This window comes from Pinus tabuliformis, chromosome 2_2, assembly GCF_031772625.1.
Source record: "Pinus tabuliformis cultivar Carrire ecotype Pingquan chromosome 2_2, CPIR1, whole genome shotgun sequence".
In the NCBI taxonomy this organism is placed as follows: Eukaryota; Viridiplantae; Streptophyta; class Pinopsida; order Pinales; family Pinaceae; genus Pinus; species Pinus tabuliformis.
In genome coordinates this window covers 351,141,211-351,166,270 of record NC_142300.1, presented here as the reverse complement: position 1 = coordinate 351,166,270, position 25,060 = coordinate 351,141,211, and the positions used below count along the sequence as shown (strand labels likewise).

The 25,060-nt window shown below is 40.3% G+C and overlaps 1 protein-coding gene across 1 annotated transcript; it reads left to right on the top strand.

Annotated features, from left to right (window-relative positions):
- The first annotated feature begins 16,055 nt into the window (after positions 1-16,055).
- Positions 16,056-24,584, top strand: LOC149192702 (double-stranded DNA-binding family protein). Its single transcript, XM_089404673.1, has 7 exons — positions 16,056-16,319; positions 17,996-18,061; positions 18,194-18,243; positions 18,748-18,812; positions 19,742-19,833; positions 20,055-20,126; positions 24,353-24,584. Exons 1-7 carry the CDS (start codon positions 16,317-16,319, stop codon positions 24,389-24,391), a joined length of 387 nt encoding a protein of 128 aa, XP_089260799.1. The 5' UTR covers positions 16,056-16,316; the 3' UTR covers positions 24,392-24,584.
- The last annotated feature ends 476 nt before the right edge of the window (positions 24,585-25,060 follow it).

Sequence of the window (25,060 nt, the reverse complement as noted above, 5' to 3'; positions counted from 1 at the left end):
CTTTTCCTTTTCAGTCTTTTTGATACATAATTCTCTATTTGTTTTTCTTCCCGATCTGCATGAATTACGCTCAAAATCTTTATTTTTATTTGCTTCAGATATTTCATCCGCTAAGCTTATGAATACAAAGGCAGTTGCAATATCCCTTGGAGAGAGGAAAGCCTCTTCTTCTTCTGACTGGTCCTCTATATTACTATTTGGATTTGGGCTCATCCATGGTTTCCAACTCTAGACCCCGATGGGAGGGTTGCTCAAGTTGCTTGTTTGGATCCAGTATTTCTTGATGTGGGGTTTCCCCTTCCCCCTCTTCCATGGATAGGGCTTCAAAATTGTTCTTGTTGCCTCCTATATTCCTCGATTTACTCATCCCTTCTCTACTACCAGAGCCTTTATTCATGGGGGAAGTGGGTCCTTTGTCATTTTGGCTTTCCTTTTCTTTCTGGGGCTTGGTGGGAGGTTGTTAATTATTAGGGCCACACCTCTTATTTGCTTGTTGCCATTGCTCCCCTGGATCTCCTTGTTTTTCTTGATTCTCTTGCATTTTAGGGAAGTTTATGGAAAAGTGTCTGTATTCATGGTAGACTTTACATTTGAAGGGGAATTGATCATATTCAACTTCTTGAATGTGGGACCAATTGTCTATGCATAGATTAATTGCAGCAAGGGATCCCTTTGTCAAGATCAACCTCAACACAAATGCAAGCATATGAGAAAATCCCTTTATGGGGCTCCCATAGTCAATATATTTTCCAAGAGCATTACTGATACATCTCAAGGTAACATCATTCTAATAATGAAGGGGAAGAAAGGGAAGTTTGACCTAAACAAGGACAAAGGTAGGAACATCACAGTTGGGGTTGAAATTAGGGCTTAAACAATCAAGACAAAAGCCCTGGGCACCCATGAAATACGATGCACTCCTGAAGATCAAGTCCTTGTCTGACTTATTTTCAAAGTAGAATGTGAAAAACCCTTTTCCGCAGAAGGAGGAAGTGACCTCACCTGTGATAAAAGGTTTCCATTTTTTTTCGATCCACACACAAATAATTCAAGGAGAGGAGCACAATCCCATGAATTGACCCACAAGCCCCCTTTCAACAAGTTAGAGGGCGCATGATCTAGCCTGGGAGGCAGAGACTTCAACCTTCAAAGTGTCATTAAGTTTCTTGACAAATATAGATGGAAGAGCTTTCTGAAACTTGGGCCATTGGTCACCAGGGCACTCAGGGCAACTATTTCCTTGGCCCAAGGGGAATCAAGGGCTGGATTGGTCATGGTTGATTGACTGGATAAAAGGGCATGATGCAGCTAACAGAGATCAGTGCAAAGAGCGGACGAAATCAAAGCAATAGATTTGGAAATGAAAGGAAAAAATCAAATGCGAGGAAGGCAAGCCTAAGAAATGAAAGGGTGATCTTCAACGAGCAGAGACACATAGGGTAGCCGACCTCTAATACGCCAGGGATAATGGCGAGCAAAAACGCTTAGGGCCCCCGAGCATAGAAACATAGGAAAAAAGCTTACAAAAATGACACTCATTTGCTCACATTTCAAAACATATAAAAAATTAATAAATTTAATGAATAAATATATAATTAAAAATACAAATATTGCTAAACGTAAAAATGTAAAATATCTATAAAATATAAATAATAGTTATAATTTAAAATTCAGTTGAACATATAAATTAAAATAATGTTTCATATTTGTAACTCTGATATCTTCATATTTAAATTTAATCAATAAACATATAAAAATTTAGGTTTGGATGGTCACATTATTCACTCACACCCAAGTAATAACTTGTTAGTTGGTTGCTAGGTTAGGATAGTCGCAATAAGGAAAAATTCATGCGCAGTTGGATGGACCAGTGCTACCCAAGAGTTGGTGTTATGCCTTTTCATGGGTTTTATTGCAATTTACAAAGTTGGTTGGGCTCGGGTGGGCGACTAATGTATCAACTAGAAACTCTTCCATTCATTCATCCCTTCCACATAATATTTTGACCATATAGAGAACGAAACTTCCAGGACCAATGTCAATCTTTCTAGTACCGATTCAGAATAGGAGCTCTTCTTGCGATCAACTCATGGATTTGGATCATAATTCACAAATAAAACAATTAAATGATTCCTTTTCGAAAAAAAAGGAAAGGGGGGGAAGGGGAAAGTGATTCATTTCATAATTGTTGTTTGAGTTTGGTTGTGTCATATCTACATACTTCCTTTTCCTTTAGTATAGAGTTTATTTCATAAGATGGGAGTTACCAGAGTATTGGGTGCTGCTCTTTTATGTGCTATTCATGGTGTTACCATGGAAAATACTTTATTTGAAGATGGTGATGGTGCAAATATGTTTCGTGCTTTTAACCCGACTCAATCTGAAGATACTTGTGCCATAAAAAGTGACCTTATCCACATAACTAATCAGATTGAACTATTTCTATTTCAATGGATATGGGAATTACATGAATTGGTCTATAATTTGGTTGGTTGATAATAGACTAAGAGACAATGGTTTCCATAAATTCATGACCAAAACCCAATTGATCATGGATTTTGAATCATATCTATGAAAAACACTTTGGATACTTTTGGAGAGTTATGAGAATCATTTCAAATCTTTGAGATACCTCTCTTTTGTGGAATATTCAAAAGAAATGTGTGACAAGAGATATTATCAAGGTGGTAACTTCCATTTTTTATTTCCTGATTTGATTGACTCAATATGTAACATTTTTGTCTGCATGATGAGAATATATGTTACACTAATCTGCGCGCGGAAGAGCTCTGCGAAACGAGCTAGGTCAGAGTGCGATCAGGGTTGTCGGAGAGGCGCTCAGACCCGGGCCTGAGGTTGTCTGCGCTGCAGGTGCTCAGCTGCTCTGGTCGGTGTTGTTGGAGTTCTTCCTGATCTGATCGGGGGTGGCCCTCTGCCCCCACTTCTCTGCGTCTCTGCCATCTACAGCGGTGAGAAAGGATGATCGTACCAGTGTAACGCAGCTCTGTTTGGTCGGATACGTGTGGATCATGGATCCCCTGCCACCGGAGGTCCTGGCCTTCAAGTCGTTAGTGGCTTCTGGCCCCACACGTCCTCCTTCTGCGACCATGCAGAAGTTTGTCAAAAAGATGGACACTATCCCATCAGTGGCTCTGCCGGAAGAAGATACTTGCAAAGCTGCCTTGAATCTGGCTGAAAAAGGCCTCATAGGCCAGTTCACAGGCCTTTGGCCATCGCCAAAAACGGTAGAGGAGTGGACTCAAAGGAATTGGAAGCCTCTCATTAAAGAGGGTGTCAAAAGCTACTTCGTGGGTAAGGGATTCTTTGTTTTTGTATTCGAAAGCCCTGATGATAAAGGATTAATCTTCAGAAATGGACCTTACTTCATGGGCCCTCAGGGCCTTTACCTAAACAAATGGTCGCCTGACTTTGATCCTACTCAAGACGTTCCTTCAGCTGTCCCGGTTTGGGTCAGGCTTCCCCATCTGCCCCTCCACTGTTGGAATCACCTCCAGATCATAGGGAATGCCTTGGGAAAATACATAGATCAAGCAGCAAGGAAGGACCAATATTCCTGTGCACGCATCTGTGTCGAAGTGGACCTAGAAGAAGGGCTCCCAGAAGCCATCAAACTTACAGTAGCTGGGTGGATGTATGTACAGGAGCTAGACTATGAGCAGTTGCCGTTTAAATGCAGACATTGCCATGGTCATGGTCATTTCGCAAAGCACTGCAAGAAAAAGACTGAGGATCAAATGGGCAAACAAAACGGGGATCAGTGGACCCTAGTGCAGAAAAATGCAAATGCAAAAAAAGGCACAGGAAAAGGCAATAGGAATGGAGAAACCAGCAGATCCAAAATAAATCAAGAGGAGGAAGAAAATCCAAATGAGACACAAAGTGAACAGCATAGGAATGGAGAAACTAGCAGACCCAAAATAAACCAAGAAACAGAAGCAAGATCAAAAGGGATAGAAGGCGAACAGCAGAGCCACCAAGTGAACCCAACAAAGGAGCACGAGGAGCAGGAAAATAATACTCCATTGCACAAAGAGGGAGAGGAAGCAGAACTGAGCGAACCCAATCAGGGCAGCCCCACCAACCTATCATATGCTGATATGGCAAAGAAAAAACCAAGGGAGAGCTCAGATTCTTCGGAAGATGAAATCTATGAGCGCCCATCAAAAAAAGCAGGAAGGAAATCCCGAAAGGAAAAAAGGGAGGAGGAGGCAGAAAGACACAAAACATAAGGAAGTCAGCCCACAATAGAAATGTCTATAGGGTGAAACACCAGGCCAAAGCCCTCCAAGGGAGGACTCATCAATCAAAATAATAAATAATGAAATTAGTCTCTTGGAATTGTAGAGGACTGGGGAATCCCTCCAAAATCGAGGCCGTCAAAAACCTATTGAAAGATGAACCCTCAGAAATTCTCATGCTCCAAGAGACAAAACTAGAAGGGCAAGCCCTTTTAGAGATCAGTAAATCAAAGTGGAATAAAAAAGCAGGTAAAGCAGTCAGTGCAAGAGGCACCTTCGGGGGCTTGGCAACCCTTTGGTCTGAAGAGCTCTTCCAACTAAATAACTTCCAAGCAACCCAGCACTGGATCTTCACGGAATTGAAACACAAAGCAAGTAAGTTAACTATATCTCTATTTAATCTTTATGTGCCAGTTTCTTATACTGAAAAAAGAGAATGCTGGAACAGCCTCTCTGCCTTTTTAGAATTATCATCTCCCAACAATATCATTATAGCAGGCGATCTAAATATTATTATGAAAGCAAAAGAGAAGAGAGGAGGAATAGACAGCAGGGACCCCTTGCTACCCATGGTTGAGGAACTCACCCAAACCTGGGACCTATTGGATTTCAATCCAGTACGGGGTATATATACCTGGTCCAATAACCGGACTGGCTCGGATCACATATCTGCAAGACTTGACCGCTTTCTAGTGCAAAGCTCCATAATGATGGCAAAAAAAATCATCATCACAAAAATTTTACCTAAACTTACATCAGATCATAAGCCAGTTCAGCTCCTCCTAGAAGAAGAAGAAGATCTGGGACCAATCCCATTTCGTTTCAGTCCCCAGTGGATTGAGAGAGAGGGTTTCTTAGACACGGTAAAAGAAGCTTGGTCCAAACCCATCAATGGATCAACTAGTTATGTTTGGGAACAAAAGTTAAAAGCTACCAAACAAGCCTTGAAAGACTGGATTAAGAAACCAATCCATACGCCAACAGAACAAAGAAAAGAAGCAGTTCAATCATTACAAGCACTGCAAACTGACATGGAAATTAAAGAGATCACAACAGAAGTGTTGGAAACAGAAACTCAAGCACAACGATCAGTACATCAGTCATTCCGAAAGGAGGAAGAATACTAGAGAATAAAATCTAGAAGCCTGTGGTTAAAGGCGGGAGATCGGAATACTGCTTACTTCCACAGGCAATATAGAGCAAGACTGTCAAGAAATTATATAACAGAAATTAAAACAGCAGATGGGCAAGTCTGTAAAGGATACAATCAAGTCAAGGCAGCTGCTGAAGCACACTTCCAGAATCTCTACAATTCAGATGCTCAAAATAACGAAGAGGAAACTGCTGCATTTCTTTCAAATATCCCCACACTCATCAACCCTGAAGAAAATGCAACCCTCTGCAGACCCATAACAGAAAAGGAAATCATAAATGTAATTTGGGCCATGGAAGCGGACAAGGCACCGGGGCCCGATGTATTTACAATCCACTTCTATAAAACATGCTGGCATATTATCAAGGAAGACCTGCAGAAAATGATAAGAGGGTTTATGGCAAAAGCCAAGATAGGTGGAGGTACCAACTCTACTTACCTAGCTTTAATCCCCAAAGGCTCCAATCCAGAAACTTTTTCCAGATTTCGACCAATATCGTTGTGTAATGCGTCTTACAAAATATTGGCCAAATTGTTAGCAAACAGAATTAAGCCACTGCTAAAAAGGGTGATATCCAGCTCCCAAAGTGGCTTTGTAGAAGGTCGACATATTCTGGATAATGTAATCCAGGTTCAAGAGACAATCCACTCCAGCAAACAGAGGAAAGAGAAAGGAATGGTGATAAAATTAGACATGGCAAATGCGTTTGATAGAGTAAACCGCAATTTCCTTAGCAAAGTGCTTCTCACATTTGGCTTCTCGCCTACTTTTGTTCAACTCATCAAAGCCTGCATTGACAATCCATGGATCGCGCCCCTTGTTAATGGTCGACCAACAAACTTTTTTAAAGCTAAGAGAGGCATACGACAGGGATGCCCACTCTCCCCTTATCTGTACATTCTTATGGCAGACTCTCTAAGCAGAAAGCTCAATGCAGAAAGAGATACAGGTATCTTACCAGGCCTCAAAACAACAATAGGAACTGAGCCTTCGAACCATGCACTTTTTGCAGATGATTCACTCCTCCTAGGTGGAGCATCCACAAGAATAGCCCGAGCATTTGACTCGGTCCTTAGAAGCTATTGCAGAGTCACTGGAGCGGCAGTTAACAACAACAAGAGCGAAGTTTTTAGTTGGAATATAAATCAGCATGAACTAGCTGGTATAACATCCATTCTTGGGTTCAAAGGACACACAGAATGGGATAGATTCACCTACCTTGGCCTGCCTATTATCTCTGGAATCAATAAAAGAGCCTTATGGAGTGGAATAATCTCAAAAATGAAAAACAAGATCGCAGCATGGGGGGGTTACTGGTTGACTAAGGGTGGCAAAGTTGTCTTGATCAAATCGGTGCTGTCAGCGTACCCAATCTTCCAGGCAGCTTTCCTCTTGGCCCCTCGCAATGTTATGGAGCAGATCTCCAAACTACTCAGAGAATTTTTGTGGCAAGGAGGGAAAGGCAGTGAAAAAAGATTTCATCTGGTGAATTGGGATGTTGTAAAGAGAACGAAGGAAGAGGGGGGATTACAGATAAGAGACCCTCATCTTGTGAACCTGGCCCTGGGAGGAAAAATCCTGTGGAAATTGATCCACGATCCCACCCATCCTGTCAGTAGCACTCTGCGGTCAAAGTATGGAATAAGCAAAGACCTCAGCAACGTAACTCATATATCCACAGCTAAAAGCACGCAACTCTGGAACCTGTGCTGTAAAAGCAGTCAACACTTCAAAAATCACCTGTATCGTATCCCTGGAAGTGGCAAGCATATCAATATATGGACGGATAGTATAATGAGGAACACCCCCTTAGCAGATAAAGTGGATATAACAGAGCTGAGAACCTGGTTAGAGCGCGCGGGAGTCAATCGCCTCTACGATCTATCGAAGTGGAATCAGCGAGGCGAGTGGGAGGGCTGGGACCTCTTTGGAGTCCCGAACAGGTTGAAAAATCAACAAACACTGCTGGAAGAATACCTGGAGGACGCCGCCCCTGTTCATAGAGCCGCAAAAGACTGCTGGGGGTGGGGTCAAACTGGAGTTTACTCCACAACAGATGGCTACCGCGTTCTGCAGGGGATAAGAAATAGCAATCATTCTTCAACTTTCTGGAAAAGCGTATGGGATTCGTTTGCCACTCCAAAGGTAAATTTCTTTTGCTGGACACTGATCCATAACAAAATTCTCACGGGAGATAACCTGGAGAAGCGGAAAATAGCAGGGCCTCATAGGTGTGCTATGTGCAAAAACAACTCAGAAACAGCCCATCATCTATTTATGGAATGCAGCATAGCTCAAGAAGTTTGGGGACTCATATTAATGGATTTGTAGACAACTGTTCCTTCTTTTAACTCCGCAGCTGACCTGTTTGCCTCATGGAAGCATCATTACCCACATCAAATTCCCCAAAAATCCTTCTGGAATAGAATATGGACAACGATTCCCAAATACGTTTGCTGGCAGATCTGGTTGGCACGCAATCAACAGATTTTCAATGAGGTGAGACACACATCGCTGCAAATAGCTGCAAAAGCTAAGGCCTTTTTGATGGAAGCAGCCCAACAACAGTATATAAAAGAAGATTCCTTGCTTCTGCCAGAAGAAAAGAGGTGGTTAGGCTCTCTAGTGCCTTATTCGAGCAGAAACCATCCTAAACCACAAAGTAACAATCAGGAATGGCGATTAAGAGATAAAGAGGACTACTTTCAGAATTGGTGGAGATCACAAAAAATACACACAGCCTTCTTTGATGGGGCGTCAAAAGGGAATCCAGGGACAGCTGGAGCAGGGGGAGTCATCTACTCTCCGGACGGTGACTCAAAAGACATCTTTTACTGGGGATTAGGACAGAAGTCCAATAACCAGGCTGAGCTGTTAGGACTTCTCAAAGCCTGTCAAATTGCAAGACATAAAGGAGTGAAAAAGCTGCAAGTCTTCGGAGACTCAGAATTGATAATAAAAAATTTAAATATGGGGGATCGATTCAACAATCCTAGCCTCAACAAAATGCTGGAAAGACTGAAAAGAGTACTCCAATTCTTTGACAGCTGCAAATTCTATCATATTCTCAGAAATTTAAACAGTGAAGCGGACAAAATGGCAAACAAAGGAAGTGCAATCATGAAAGGGCTTATCTTCGTTAACGAAAATAGTTTTATGCAAATGCCCTGAATTTTGTAATAGAGGAAAAAATGCAGTATCCAGAGAAATGCAATGTAATGGAGGACAGCAAGAAAAAGTCCCATTTGTTTCCAGATAAATAAAAATCATATAACCGTTTTAGTTAAAAAAATATATATATGTAACATTTTTGTTATTGATGATATTAGCAAAAATCATATTTATATATTCTTCATGGAATCTAGAGTTGCTCCAACCCAGCTCCAACAATACACTTCTCGGGTCGAAAAAGTGGAACTGCTTGACGCTGCATATCAGAACCTAATCATTCATGTTAGTGGAGCAAATTTAAAGGCAATCAATTATTTCTGTGAGTAGAGCATCAAGCAAGTAATTCTCAAGGGATTACGAAGATCCATCAACAATCCAGAATAAAAAAGGTATTCATTTTTATATTGTAAATATACTCCTATAAGATGTCGACAGGATAAAATCTAATTTTTGAGAACATTATGGAAGAATACCATTAACTTTGAGTCAAACATTCAATAATGAAAACAATTTCCCAATAAAAGAAATTCTCATTCTCCAAAAAGGTATTTATAAAATTTATATATATATATATATATGAGATTAAAAAATCAAATTAAAAAAATTGTAAAAAATATAACATATCATGGTTTTAATAAAATAAAATATACAAACAAGAAATTTATATAAATATAAACAATATTACTAACAATGAGCATATATTTGGATAATAAGATTTTGGATTTTTCGCTGGAGTCCATGAAACCCTAGCTGCGATTCGGCGCCTACGCCCTTGCTGCTCCCGGGGCTTTGGGCCCTCTGCCCTCCTCCTTTGCGTTCCCCTTTGTTTCTCTGCGGATTCAGAGTGCACAACCTCTGCTGGGTAGGACGTTTAAGCCGGGCCCGCCCTCATGGATGCCCCGAGCTCGCCCTAGGCAGGCCCGCCTTCAGGTGCCGAAGCTTTCTCTCGACTCTTGGCCGGCTTGCTGCAGAAGAAGAAGAGCGAAGCAACCAAGTTTGTCAAGAGGCTGGATGACATTCCTGAAATCTCCCTGCCGCCAGAGACCCCGATTCAAGTTGCCCTCTCCTTAGCTGAGCGGGCTCTCGTGGGCTAGTTCACAGGTCTTTGGCCTTCTCCTAAGACCACAGAGTCCTGGGTAAACAGGAATTGGGCTCCTCTGATCAAGGGCAGCGTCACTTCATATTTCCTAGGGCGAGGGTTTTTCCTCTTCGAATTCTCCTCACAGGAAGATAAGGATTTGATATTTAAAAATGGCCCCTATTTCATGGGTCCCCAGGGTTTATACCTCAACAGATGGACGTTGGATTTCGACCCTGCAGTGGATGTCCCCTCGGCTGTTCCTGTTTGGGTCAGATTCCCTAATCTCCCAGTCCATTGCTGGAACTGGGATTCGCTGAAACACATCGGAAACACCCATGGGAAATTCATAGATAGGGCAAATAACAAAGATCAATATGACTGTGCTCGTATCTGCGTAGAAGTAGACCTAGAGGTGGGTCTCCCGGAAGCCATCAAAATCAAGGTAGGAAACTGGACCCATTTGCAGAAGTTGGATTACGAGCAACCGCCTTTCAAATGCCAAAAATGTCATGTATATGGCCACTTCACCAAAGGATTCCCAACCAATGTGGAACCAGATAAGGGAAAAGAAGAAGGATGGAATCAGGTTAAGTGCACCAGGAAAACCCAAAAGCAGGCTGGCCCAAATGGAAAAGGTACTCGGGCCCCCCCTCAGCAACCCCCTCCTAGAAAGGATCAAGAAAACAAATATGCCCCTCTAAGCTTGCAAATAGAGGAAACTCAAGAACCAAAAAATAAAAAATCAACCCCTCCCTCTAAAGCCCCCTAGATTTTGGAAATGGAGTTGACCAAGCTAGAAGTGGTGTTCGAGCAACAGAGGCAATGGCTGAAAGTGGTGTTCCAGCAATAGATTTGGCAATGGCTGAGAGCTCCAAAGGAAACACTACCGCAGCAGAGGAAGAGGAGCATGAATCGAAGTGCTCGGAGGAAGAAGGGGAAATAGGAGAATCCCAAGCTTCGATAAGGAGATCCACAAGAGGCCGCAAATCAGACCGGGAAAAAAGAGAGCAGGAAACCTTTAAGGATAAGCTTCAAGGTAGCCAACCAACTCTTGAGAAGCTCCTAGCATCAAAAGCAAAGATGGCGAGAAACCAGCCCCAAGGCTCCAAGGGAGCCAACCAGAAATATAAATGATGAAGATAGTCTCCTGGAACTGTAGAGGTATGGGGAGCAGAATCAAAGAAGAAGCCATCAGAAGTTTAATAAGAACAGAAACTCCTGACATACTTCTCATCCAGGAGACCAAACTGGAAGACTCCGTCTTCCTTCAAGCAAGCAAGAAACTTTGGAGCAAATGTGAGGCGAAAGCTATCTCAGCTCGAGGGGCTTCCGGAGGGCTGGCCACTCTTTGGAATGCTAGCAAATTCTCTTTCGTTTCTAAATCCCTCAATACTCATTGGCTGCTCTTAAAATTGCAGCACTTAGACTCAAAAGAGATTATCAGCCTCTTCAACGTGTACATCCCTGTGAACGCTGTGGAAAAAAAGGCCTGCTGGGACTCCATAAGAACCCAAGAAGATCTAGTTAATCTGGAGAATATCATCATAGCAGGAGATCTCAATCTTACTCTCCTTTCAACAAACAAGAGAGGAGGCAACATTGTTCGAGATCTGGCAAGGGAATGGGCAGAGGACCTTATGCAGGACTGGGACCTCCTGGACATCAAGCCAATCTCTGGTAAGTTCACTTGGACTAACAAAAGAATTGGTCCTGGCCATATTGCTACTAGATTGGATAGATTCTTAATTCAAAGCTCTTTTCTTCTGCTTGGATTAGAAGCTAGAGTTCATATGCTCCCTTGTAGCACTTCGGATCATAAACCCATCAAGCTGGAACTGGTGTTTCAGCTTGACCTTGGTCCAATCCCCTTCAGATTCAGCCCGCTCTGGACTAATGAATCAGACTTCATGCATTTAGTTAAGGACATCTGGAGGCAGCCGGTAAAAGGCTCCCCCTTTTTTGTCTGGGAGGAGAAGCTCAGAAGAGTGAAAAGGGCTATCAAAAGCTGGGTCAAAACTCTACCCAATCCAGCAAATGAAAGAAAAATTCTTCAACGCAGTCTGGAAAGTCACCACCTCCAAGCTGAAACAGCTGAAATAACCAAAGAATTTTTAGACAAAGAAGCCCAGCTCCAGCAAATCTTCCACAAGGCTTGTCTAGCAGAAGAAGAGTACTGGAGAATTAAGTCACGCAGTCTTTGGCTTAAAGCAGGGGACAAGAACTCTTCCTTCTTCCATAAACAAGCCCAGGCCAGGAAATGCACCAATGCCATTTCCGAAATTAAAGATGGCACTATTACTCATAAAGACAATGCAAGCATCAAAAAAGCTGCCTCCCTTCATTTTAAAAGCCTGTATAGCGAAGATAAAAATCAGGATCAAAGCTCTGATATGATTGACGTGGTTCCCTCCTTGATTACTGTTGAAATGAATCACCTTCTTGAAGCTAAAGTCACTAAGAATGAAGTCAAGGATGCCCTCTTCGCCATGGACCCGGACAAAGCCCCTGGACTGGATGGTTTTACAGCCAGATTCCTCCAATCTTGCTGGCAGATTGTGGAAAATGATCTATACAAAATGGTTATCAAGTCCCAAGCTTGCCAGAAAATTGGAGGCAGCACGAACTCTGCTTTTCTTGCTCTCATTCCCAAAGAGAAAGGAGCCAATACTTTCAACAGGTTTCGTCCGATATCGCTGTGTAATATCGGATATACACTGATTATTAAAGTTATTGCGAATAGACTTAAGCTCATCCTCCCCAAACTCATTCCAGAAAGCCAAGGAGGATTCATTCAAGGGAGACAGATAGTGGACAACTACATGCTGGTCCAAGAGGCAATCCACTCAAGTATGAGTCACAAGGAAAAAGGTATGGTTGTCAAGTTTGATTTAGCAAATGCTCTTGATAGAGTCAAGCACGGTTTTCTGCTGAAAGTCTTACAAAAATTTGGATTTGGGAAGAACTTTATAAATTGGATCCGGGCCTGCATTTCGGAGCCTTGGATCGCTCCTTTAGTAAACGACAGAGCTGCTGACTTTTTCAAAGTCACGAGAGGACTCAGGCAGGGGTGCCCATTCTCACCCCTTCTGTTTGTTCTTCAAGCCTCTGTCCTCAGCTTCTATTTAGACAAAAAAATGATGGATCAGGAAATTGCTAGGCTCTGTATAGCAAGAGGTGTTAAAAACATCAACCATGCCCTCTTTGTGGGTGACACCTTGTTATCAGGAGCTGCCTCTGTGATTATAGCCTCCAGATTTAAAGGAGCCTTGGACGAGTTTTGTTTGATTTCGGGAAGCAGTTTAAACAATGGAAAATGCCATATCTATTGCTGGAACACCACTTCCAGCATGCTCAATTCCATTTCCAGAACCTTTGGTTTCGCAGCCCCCTCAAACTAGACTTCCTTCAAGTATTTGGGCCTTCCTGTCTTTCTTAAAAGAGCCTTCAGCAGAGATTGTCTTCCCCAACTGGAGAAATACAAGAACAAGCTACTTGCTTGGGGCTTTTCCTGGTAAGTCTGTCCTCATTAAATCTGTGCTTAACATGCTTCCCTTGTTTCAATTTTCCGTTCTTCTTGCTCCCTCCGAGATTCTCAAAAAAATGGAGGAGATCATTCGGAAATTTTTTTGGAAGGGGGGCAAGCAGAATGAGAAAAAGTTTTCGGTAGTCAGCTGGGATTCCATCTCCAAACCTATCTTGGAAGGAGGTTTGAATTTCAAAAAACTTGGATTTCAAAATATCGCCATGGGGGCTAAGCTCATTTGGAGAATTATAGCGCTGAACCCTGGCTGGGCTCATCTAGCTCTTTGGAAAAATATTTTAAGGGCAAATGCTCCCGCTGTCTAGACCATCCTCCGCCGCTCCTAAATTCGCCCTTCCAGAAGCTCTGTTCAAAAGCCTGTCCACTTATAAATACTCACGCCTACTGGGTCCCTGGCAATGGAAAAAGGATCAACCTTTGGACAGACATAATTATGAACAAGGAGCCGCTGGGAGACTGTCCCTCCCTCCAAGGGTTGCCTAGGTGGATGAACGATGCTGGAATGCGTTCCTTGTAGGATATCTCAGTCTGGCAGGAATCTCGCTGGGCTAGCTGGAAAATTGAAATCCCCCTAGATTTGGCTATAGAACACGAGGAACTGCTCTCCATGCTTCATGGATTGGCTCCATCACGGATGCGAAGCAGGGATACTAGAGGCTGGGGTGTGCAGGCTGGTGGTTATTCCGTTGCTCAGGGATATTCCAAGCTATGCGAGCGCCCCCATGTGGCCATGAATCCAGAGCCTTGGAAAGGGATTTGGTACCACCCTTCACTGCCAAAAATTGATTTTTTCAATTGGCTGTTATGCCATTCCAAAATCTTGACTGACGATAATTTGCAGAAGCGTGGCTTCCACGGCCCATCAAGGTGCAGACTTTGCAAGACAAATCAGGAAAGCGTTTCACATTTGATGCTAGATTGTTCCTTTACTTTGCAGATTTGGTCCATGCTGTTGAATACTCTGAGTCCCAGCTTCGAGTTGCCTTCCTCCACTGCTGATTTTTTTGACAGATGGCTGCAAAGGTACCCTAGTCCTCCTCCAAAAAACAAAATTATTAGAGCTGCTTGGTTTATTCTCCCTAAAATTATCTGCTGGCAGATCTGGCTAGAGCGAAACAAAAGGATTTTCCGAAACTGCGAGCAGGACGTCAAGCTAGTGGCAGTTAAAATAAAATGCCAGTTAAAAGAGTGCCTGAGAGACCACAAAGATGATTTAAATCTCACCTAGCAAGATAAAAACTGGGGCTCTTCTCCCGACCTACAGCTCCAAAAATTAGTAAAGAGTATCTCCCTTCCAAAAGTTTGGCAAATAAGGGTTACAGCAAACAGGCTCCAGGGATGGATTGCAAACCAGCAGAGGCACTCCTTATTTTTTGATGGGGCTGCTAAGGGAAATCCTGGAAGAGCTGGTGGTGGAGGAGTTATTTTAAACCCAGTTGGCTTTAGAATTCATAGCTTCGCCTGGGGCTTGGGCATCGCTTCTAGCATCCAAGCTGAGGCTTTGGCTCTTCTTCATGGACTCAAGATTCTGAAAGTGCTGAACATCAAGGAGGTTAATGTTATTGGAGATTCTCAGGTTATTATCAACACTATGGTTACTTGTTCTAAGCCAAAGGACCTAAGGCTAGCAGGGCTGATACACAGAATTTCAGATCTTGGTGACTCTTTCCAGAATTTAAACTTTTATCATGTGTTGAGAGCCAATAATAAGGAGGCGGACACTGAAGCTAACAAAGTAGCCCTTCTTACGGCTGGTGCTCTGCTCAGAGGCGGTCAAGAAATATGGGAACCAATTCCTTAATTTAGATCATTGTCATGTTTTATTGCTTTCTGTTAAATCAGTTTGTTTGTACCCACAAGCTTGGGAAAATCTTTGAAATTGACCATATAGTTGCAACTAAGAAAAGATGTGAACTAATCATAAATGTTACGGTCTTGCAAGGCTGTTCGACACTTATCGTTTCAGACTCACCCTTTGTAATATTCTCTTTGGCATTAAAGCCAAGTTTCTAATATATCCACTACCCGTTTCTGTTAAAAAAAAAACAATGAGCATATATTTATCTAACTCTGAATCTATTGATTAACAAGAGGAATACAATCTCTAGAGATAACTTTTTCTGATGTAAAGAGGTTTGTATCTTGAAAATTTAATCTTTCTTGACGCTTTGTAGATTTAAAGTTAAGATGGATCTAAATTGGTTAATTAACCATGGGAATTAACAACCTATTGGAGTGATCTAAGATAGATCTAGGAATGAAGATCAAGATCAAACTTACTAGCTACCACTATAACCAAATATACCACTAACTTATGACTTAATAAGCACCGAGACATCCCGAAGTACATCAAAATAGACCTCTATCCTAGAATAAGAGTATCTACCCTTTTACCTTTATCACAACAAAACAACATATTACTTGTGAAAAGTGAATCGAGTGAAAAAAAAACAAATAACTTGCTCAATAATTTATACCATAAACATGAAAAATAAAAACAAATAATTATTAATAAATAAAGCCAATTATTAATTAAATAACACCTAAGAACGTTGAGTGTTAAATACTCCATAGTATCACTCCCAAAAATATAAAAAAAAATAATTAAATACAACCAACATTGCTTTTTTTAAGGAATATGGGGCAGGATTGTCCGTGTATTCCTTCAGCTACACGTAGGTGCCACTTCAAAGCGCTGATGTGGCAATTTACCACCTAAGTGGACCTCAACGGTTGGTTCACATCTCGGATCTATGACACGGTGGATTGGGTCCCTTACGAATAACCCGATGATGAGCTTAAAATGGACTAATGTTACCCAAAGGGATCGAACCTCTGCTTTATTGAGGGAACCGTCTCCTCTATTCATGTACTCCACTCCAGGTCTATTATTTATTTGCCAAGGTTTAGTTCAGATTCAATCTATTCCGATTCATCCTGTTAAGACGAATCTGAAAAAGTGCGAGGGGCACAATATTTTTTTTTCATTTTTATTGCTTGAGTTCAAATAGAATTCCGAGACACTACATCAAGTTCGTCTCTCCGCCAGCGGGCAGAGAAAGCAAAGGAGAAGAGGCCAAAAGGAAGAAAGCGTGTCAGTGCCTGCAGCCATGGTAAGTGCATTCAATCACTTCATTTTACTTCTGTAAACCGATTGTTCAGAGGCCATTGGTTTCGTTCCACTTAACCCCCGCCAGTTTCTCCTGTTTTGCGTTCCGGCCGTTTGGGATTATTGAATATGGGACTGTATTGGAGTTTTTATTTGCATATATTGTCACTGCAAGTGCCGGCACTGTTTCTTCTTTTTAGATCCTTATAATCGGATCGTAATTTGTAAGATATGCAAGTCTGCAATTTTGTTTGGTTCGAACTGCTTCAAGAAACATGCCTCAAGGGGCTGTACCATAGCGGACGGTCTTCGTTAGGTTTAAGTACCAGGTCCTAAGGGTAGATTATTCGGGGAAAATCACCCGGGCCTTTCACTCGGCCATATCCCTTGTAACTCGTGCCGTGCTTACATAATTTTCTAGATAATATTATTAATGCCCACGAGTAACCAAAAAAATTAGGTCAATGGGGTTCAAAATCATAGCCAGTAACAACATACCGTACTGCCAAGGTTATTCCTGAACTGTAGAAGTAAATATGAGGATACTAACAAGTATGCAAGTGCAAGTAAATAGCAAAAAGAGAAGGCCTGAGCAGTTACAGGTCTCTGTTTAACATTTTCATGGGCTTGTGAAAATTCATCAGAAATTTTAGTAAGATTGCAACACTCCTGACTTTTTTTAATTAAAAAATATGAAATTTTTACTGTGAAAGATAGTAGAAGAGGATTTCCACTCTGGAAAGGTGTTGGTTAGAAGCTCCAATTTCATCCCCTTTCAAATTCTAACAAAGTTTAAGAAGTTTGTACTATGCTCATCCTGCATGATGGCTAAATCATTTGCAAAGATTTATTTTTGTGATCACCTTAAAGTAGGCAAAGTAAATGATGGATGACATTGATAGATATGACCAATGAGGTGGTTGTGTTTGAGCCTCTTTCAGGATGCTTCTGATTATTAGTTAGACCTTGAAGTAACTTATGGTTCTTGCAAAGAACCAACTATGGGGGTAAACTAATTGCATCCCTTACTTTTGAAATCCTCACTTTCTTTTCACGTAAGGCTTATTGCAGGCCTGTAGTGACTATTACATGAAAGTTTCTAGACACTTATGGATCATATTAACTGAATATTCACAACTGGGTAAATCTTTACATTGACAAGGATTAAAGGGATAGACTTATTGCATCCCTCAATTTTGAAAGAAAAATAAATCCTTATTTGATATTTTCAAGGATGAAATCAAAACATACATTGTTTTGTCCTGAGAGCGCTCAGAGACTGTTCCATATGCAGCCTATGCAAATGAAATCCTCACTTAATACCTCTGGTAAGACTTATTGCATATGTATAGTGACTATTACATGAAAGATTGTGGTCAATTATAGATCATATTGTCTGAAAAGTCGCAAATGGGCAAATCTTAACATTGACAAAGATTAAAGGGATAGATTTATTGCACCACTCACCTCAGGTAATGAGTTAGCAGCTTTCATGGTATTTGTTCAAGTTTCATGGTATTAATGAGTTAGCAGCTTTCATGGTATTTGTTTGGAAATTACTAATCAGTGTAAATAATGTTCTGCAGCTTATATTTCCATATTTCTATTCTTAAGGGGTTTTTTTTAATATAATTTAAGAAATATTGTATATCTCTGATCGGTAATTTATTCATTAACCAGGATGATCCAGAGTTGGATGCAATTAGGCAAAGAAGAATGCAGGAGCTAATGGCACAGCGAGGCCTTGTATGTACCAAAAAACTGCTGGTGTACCATACAGTCCATCTTTAAAGGACTGCTACTATATCATCTTTACTTTGCAGTGTGGTATCTACATTTCTTTCCACCTTTGTTTTATCTGTTCCATGTCTCTTGCAGGGAAACCAGCAGAGTGCTGAGAATCAGCAAGCACAAGAGGAACAAAAGAGGTGAATTGCACAACAAATTTCAGCCTCGATCATTAGTTTTTTTTTTTGATTTGTTTCTTTCTTTGTTTTTGTTGTTTATCTTATTGGTTCGCTGTGGTTCACGGACACCCTGGTCAACGGGTGGCGCTATGTCCATGGAAAAATCTGGGCTGATCAACCCCGAAGGGAATCTAACCCCGCGGCCCACTAGGAAGGCCTGACCCCAAGGGCTTTGGGGAGATTGGACCCTGTGACCTCCCGATGGCGAGGCACTGATTTTGACCAACTGAGCTAACCCTTGGGGCTTCCTTGATCATTAGTTCTATATCTTGATTAGTTTCATATAATCAAGATTCCATATTTCATATAATCAAGAGCCCATATTTATTTTAGGAGTTTGGTTTCTGAACCTCTACGAAAGCTTGGTGGTATTGCTAGCTTTGCAGGACCTCTTTTGTTTGATCTTTTTCTTTCGTTTTGTTTCAAACTTTTTGATTGTAGGACATCTATCTGATGTTTGTTCAGGGAAGCAGATGAAAGGAGACAATTGATGTTGAGCCAGATTCTCTCTTCTCAGGCTAGAGAACGAAGTAAGTGCTTGTTAAATATGTATTGTGCTTACATGTTTCTGTTTTATTCTATTTCAGCAAATCATCGTTAAGGTCGCTTATCTTGCATCCCTTGTGTGTTCTTTATGATGGCAAAATTGGAGACAATTGCCTTCTTGTGATGTGTTGCCTCTGTATATCATCATTGTATACATACTAGGTCATGTTGCAGAGGTTATTATTCTATGCAACTCAACAATAGCAGATATAGGACACTGGTATATTCATAAAGTCTGTGCATTATCTCAAGAATAGAAGATGCATATGGTTCTGGGATTGAAAGCCAAACCACTATCAAGGTGTTTCAAATTGACACAGCTGTTAGGTTCATGACTTTGGTGAATATTTTATTTGATGATATAGCTGCCAATGCCAAACAGTTCATTGGTTTTTTTCCTGAGGCAGTACCAGTTTGATTTGAGCTGGTGGTGTTCAGGGTTTAAAGCCTTAAACATAAAGCCATGCATTTTTGGTTGCTCCCATTCTCATTATATCTTGAGATGTCTGTACTGGCCATTAAGAGAAATGAGTGCAGTCCATACATTAAGGAGTAGCAGAATTCAAAGGCAAAGTGCATTCCAATGAATGCTGGTTTTGGACAACTAATACCTTCCATGCAATTGTGGTTTTGGAAAGATGTTCTTTTGACACTACTATACCCTTATACACCTGGTTTGGCAGAACTGATTGTGGTTTTGGAAAGATGTACATTTTACACTACTATGCCCTTTACAAATTCTATTGCTTGCATTTCTTTATTGAAAAAGAGACATACTACTGAGGGCTATTTGCATGAAGAATTTCTTCCATCTAACAATTTTAGTTCCAGTGTTCTATTTGAAACATAGTGGATGAGGCTTGGTCATGTCACACGTTTTGTTCTGAATCATCTCTGTTCTGTGTATTGGCAGTTGCCAGGATCGCTTTAGTGAAACCTGATAAGGCCAGAGGAGTTGAAGATTTCTTGTTGCGTGGTGCGCAAATGGGCCAGATAACTGAGAAGGTCAGAAGAAGTATGCATGAGGAAAATTATAATGATAAAACATACATGTGTAATTCAGCATTGAAATTCTATATAGGTCACTTAAGATCATGTTCGAGATTGATATGGTAATCTGTAGCTTATTACCTTTTCTCTTGGCTTTTCAACCTGGTGTTAGTTTGGTAGTGATGTTGTATGCTGTCTAGCTATAATTAATAAATGGTTTTTTAATTTATCTACAGGTTTCTGAAGAGAGGCTTATAGCATTGCTTGAACAGATTAATGAGCAAACTAAGAAGTCTACTAAAGTAACTGTGAGTTAGAGCAGTACGCTTTTTTATTTACATTTAGATTGCCTTGTAATATTTTATTCTTTTCATTCATGTTTCAGGCCCTATGGTATTACTACTAGGCTTTTCACTGTTGTGCCATTTTATAGACTTTAATACCTTAAGTGTCCCATTTCTGCACAAGTATCATAAAGTATGAGTTGATTTATAGAGCTTCCAGTAAGTAATATTCTTTCCAGTTCCCTTCTAACTGGAGATGCTTGCAAGAGGACCTTGAATCATTGTTGAAAGCCAAAGTACTTTTAAATTTAATATCATGCCAAAACATGACTAGGGCTGGTTAGATTTAAAAACATTACTAGGTACCGCCTTCTCAGACGGAGTGTCTATTCTTATATGAATTCTGTAGGTTTATGACTGAAATATCTTTACCTATATCCAAGGAATTGATATCTGCATCAAGTTCAAAGGAAGCAGTTAGATTGAAGGAATGGTTCCAGCCTGGAACATGTCTCCTTGATTTGCCATTTGAATCCAGTGACAAGATAATTTCCACTTTTGATTCATCCCCAAAGTTTCTTGAAATAAAATTAAATCTGGCTTGTAGATATGAATTTAATTTGTGGTGTGCCCTGCTCGAATGGCCCTTTTAATTGATTTGTTATATGGTAATATAACCTCTTGCTTTGCTTTTGTTTGTGCCTTTTTGATAGGAAGGATTACCTTCTAGAAGTATTAGTTCTTCCTATATGTCCAGGATCTAAACATCCACCAAATAACATGGAGTTCAATCATTCCACAGTTCAAGTCACAGTGCATATAATTTCACCCATATGGGTTGAGTTGATGCTTCCTCAAAATGAGGTTTAAAACATAGTTTCCAATCTTTAATTGAAAACCCCATCACTAATGGCCAATTTTGACCTTTTCTGCATCCATATTATGCTGCAAACAAAATCTAACCACCCTTTTGTTAAATATCCATGAAACTCTGCAACTACTTAGATTAATAACTGAAAACTGAAACTAGTTAACTTTCACCAAGATACAGTGCCTCTTAACAACTTATAAACAGCGGAATAAAAACAGAGATAAAAACACATCACACAGATTAACACACTTATTTTTTCCCAGGAATCCCAACATGGAAAACTTGCTTGCTTGATGTGTTATTTTGTTGATTGTTCTGGAGCAATTGATTCTATTTCAAAACAATCTGTCTCTCTCAAGAAAGCGTGCTGCTTCTCACACAAATCTCAGCTAATACAATTGATATTTGGCCTCCCTTGATCAGATTTTGATCTCGGTTCCTGCACACAATTGTTCCCCTGTTGAAGACTTGACTTGCCGTTCTTGCTTGATCCCAACTCTTTAACTGAAGCTCCAACTCTATGCATGCTAACTTGATGATTATTCCAGTAAACTGGAAATAACTCATCCTAACTGAGGACAACTCGCGCAAGCCAGAATACCTTGCTCGCTACATTTTTAACACCTTTTTGGCTAACATATTGAAAACTGACATGTGACATGGTAGGCTTCTTCATGACTTGTCAATCCAAAGAACGTCCCTATCACAACTCTTTCAGGGATGGGTAAACTTCTTCCATCATTATGTCAGTGCTGAGCACCATTGTAACTTTCTCCTTACACCTCTAATATTTTTGAAAAGCTTGATGCTCATATTTCCTTTGAAATCGCCTTCATTATATTTGATGGTTGTTAGCCTACACTCTACCCTTGAAAAGAACCCTAGATCAGTGGTCTGGGAGGTTTTGAAATTGGGGAGGTTTCTAATGAGACAAATTTTGGCTTTACCTTGATCTTCAAAACACCTCTAGTACAATCCATATTGACCATCTATGATGCCTTTGCCACTGTACTGCCTGACATGTGGTGATGGGTGGTACCACATTAATCACTAGACTCTGACAATCCCTGTTGGACGATGGAATTTGAAATCCCAATCACTCACGAGAATAAAATTACTTCTTTTGCTATTTTCTATTTTTTTTCTGTGTTTGTGGGGGTTGGTCATTTATGTCCCTTACTCTGTCGTCCTCATGTAGTTCCTTGAAATTTTGGGGGGTCTCTTCAGCTATCTGTCAATTTTGTCCCCCCTCCTTGTGCCCCCGTCCCTAACCTTTAGCAAACACTCTGAAATGAAGATTGACATGATCTCAAGTAGGAGGCTGTGTGACAGGCCCCTGTGTTAAGTGGGCGGCAGTTGAGTTCAAGTAGCTTGCTCTCCTTATTTCATATTCATCTATGACAATTCTGTATGTATTATTAGTTCTTGCCTTGTCCTTAGGTATGCAAATGGGATGCAAGTGTTTTTCTTGTCATAGGATATTATTACTGAGCAAAACAGAATTTTTGAGATTCCGAGAGCCAAACAATTTGGTAGCACAATGATATGCATCAACAACCTCCGAATGAGCTTTGATATTGTAGAATATCTCAAAGTAGAACTATTGGGACCATCAATGTATTGTTATTGATAGAAGATGGTGTTTGAGCTGGCAAAAACCTCAATTAATTAAGGGTCTTTTGTACAAAGTTTCCAGGTTAAGGATCAATCGACAATGGCAACCTGAACAACCCAGTCTCACAGGAATTTGTTACAACATTAAATCCTCTCACACTACAGCATCTGCAGCCCTGCAACTTGTGCTTTTTTGAAAGTAACAGGCAATCCACTTAGGTAAACCACATTTGCAGGATCACAGTTGAATTGTTGAAATCAAACCCTTGGTATAGTAGCAAATTCTCGTGAGATGCCTCTATCAGAATGTTTGCAGAGCACTCTGATGGCTTTGAGAACACATATAAGCTACGCAAATTAGCAAATATAGCCAAGCATTTTTCTCTCTGTAGCATTTGGCAGGCAGAGAAATTTGTACTTGTCCTTTTTACAGCGTATGCACAGCACATTGATGCCAACTCTGAAAAATTCAATGACCAAAGGACCACCTTTTGTGAGGGATAGACGACCTATTCTAACTTTATCTTATTCTGGAGCCAATGCTTGATAATCAACTTGTACATAGAACCTCACTATGCTAATGGATCCTTCTCATAATGCCTAGGTGTTCTTAATGCATCGATGATGGAAACCACCCCATTTCATAGCATTCAAAGAAGGGTGCTAAGGTCAAGGATTCTCCTTAAAACGAGTAAAACATAAAGCTGTATGTGATAGAGATCATACTTGACGTTTTTCAGTTGAATTCGTACCCTTGGAGAAGGCACATGTGTTACAAACTTACATATGCACATTGCTATTTCATAGATATAGAATCTAGATTCTACTCCCAGGGGATCTACGTTTTGACATCTCCACCAAAATAATGTGGAATAGGCAACTCACAGCACATTTAATTGGTGTACCCTGCCATAGCAAGCTAAATAGATTTCAGAGTACATTTGAAATAATAATTGTCTTCACCAGAAATTGCGGACAATAAGAAGAAATTATATATATATATATATATATATATATATATATTTGTTAGGCTGTGGTTCATAGACACCTTGGTCAATGGGTGGCGCCACGTCCACGGAAATATCTGGGTTGATTGATCCCAAAGGGAATCTAGCCCTGTGGCCCACTAGCAAGACCTGACCCCAAGGGCTTCGGGGAGATTGGACCCTGTGACCTCCTGATGGCGAGACACTGATTTTGATCAACTGAGCTAACCCTTGGGGCTAGAGCAAATGATATACGTATCAATATATTTGTACAATTTTCCTATTATGTGGGGTATGAGTAGCTACAGTTTTATTATCTCAGGCATCATAAACGTGGCTGTAAGGTAGTGAAAATTGTATTATTCTCTTTAATATAAATTAGATTACTCGTCTTGTGCACTCGTTTATCTTTATCATTGAGGATCTCAAAGATACATATCACAATGTCTCTATTTTAAGGCTAGGACCTTTAATTGGTACTATGACAAGGCTCCACTTTCGTTATCTCCAAGGCTGGCCGTGACAGTTTTAATACGCTATCTAATTCCTGGAATCCCTTGACGTTTTTATTTATGTGAATGCAGTTGACCTGAGTGCATTTGAAATGTTTTTAAGATCCATCACATTTAAAATTGTCATATGTTTTTTTATAAATCTGTCCCTTTGACATTTTATTTTTTTAAAGGCGGGAAAACTAAAGGCGGGAAAACTGATCTTCCTTTCCTATTTTTAGTGTTTGCAACTATTAATTCTCGATTGTTTGCAAATTCCAATGGCAGATCCAGAGGCGACGAAGTGTTCTTGATGACGACGACTAGGGATCTGATATCAAGATTCTTGCTAAAATCCGGAGCCTAGAATTAGCATATTGTTTAAGTCGATTTCATGAAGAAATGCACATTTATTATAGATTTAGTGCTCGTTTGTGTTTTTGCAACAATTCCAGAATTTGTACTATGTATAAGCTTGCTCACGAAAACTGCTTTGTATTAAAAGATGCAGTTATGGCTCGAGCGTAATTGGTCTTATGAATCTCCTCGGATTTGAGATGTATGTTTTTTGGTTTTATCTTGTGATTAGACTCTGATATTATTTGAGATGTATGTTTTTTGGTTTTATCTTGTGATTAGACTCTGATATTATTTTCAATCACACTAGTAACATATTTACAATTGTGTGGATGACAGCACATTTCTTTTAACAATTGTTTCTCTCAGTGCATTCTGTAGCTCAGGGCGAATAGATGTGTCGCGTGTCTATGTAACTCTTGTAACCCAAAAATAAATAATTTAAGGTCTACTATTTCGAAAAGAAAAAACAAAAACCACCGTGGATTATCATGATTTATAAAATAATACATAACAACAAAATGATTTGGGATTTATGTCTTATTATTATTTTAAAGATGTTATTAGTCTGATTTATAAAATAATACATAACAACAAAATGATAAATAAATAATTTAAGGTCTACCATATCAAAAAGAA

What these genes read in the sequence shown, in the direction of transcription:
- LOC149192702 (XM_089404673.1), top strand. An exon ending in TTCTCAGGCTAGAGAACGAA is followed by an intron (nt 18,813 to 19,741) that starts GTAAGTGCTTGT and finishes GTGTATTGGCAG; the next exon opens with TTGCCAGGATCGCTTTAGTG. An exon ending in TGGGCCAGATAACTGAGAAG is followed by an intron (nt 19,834 to 20,054) that starts GTCAGAAGAAGT and finishes ATTTATCTACAG; the next exon opens with GTTTCTGAAGAGAGGCTTAT.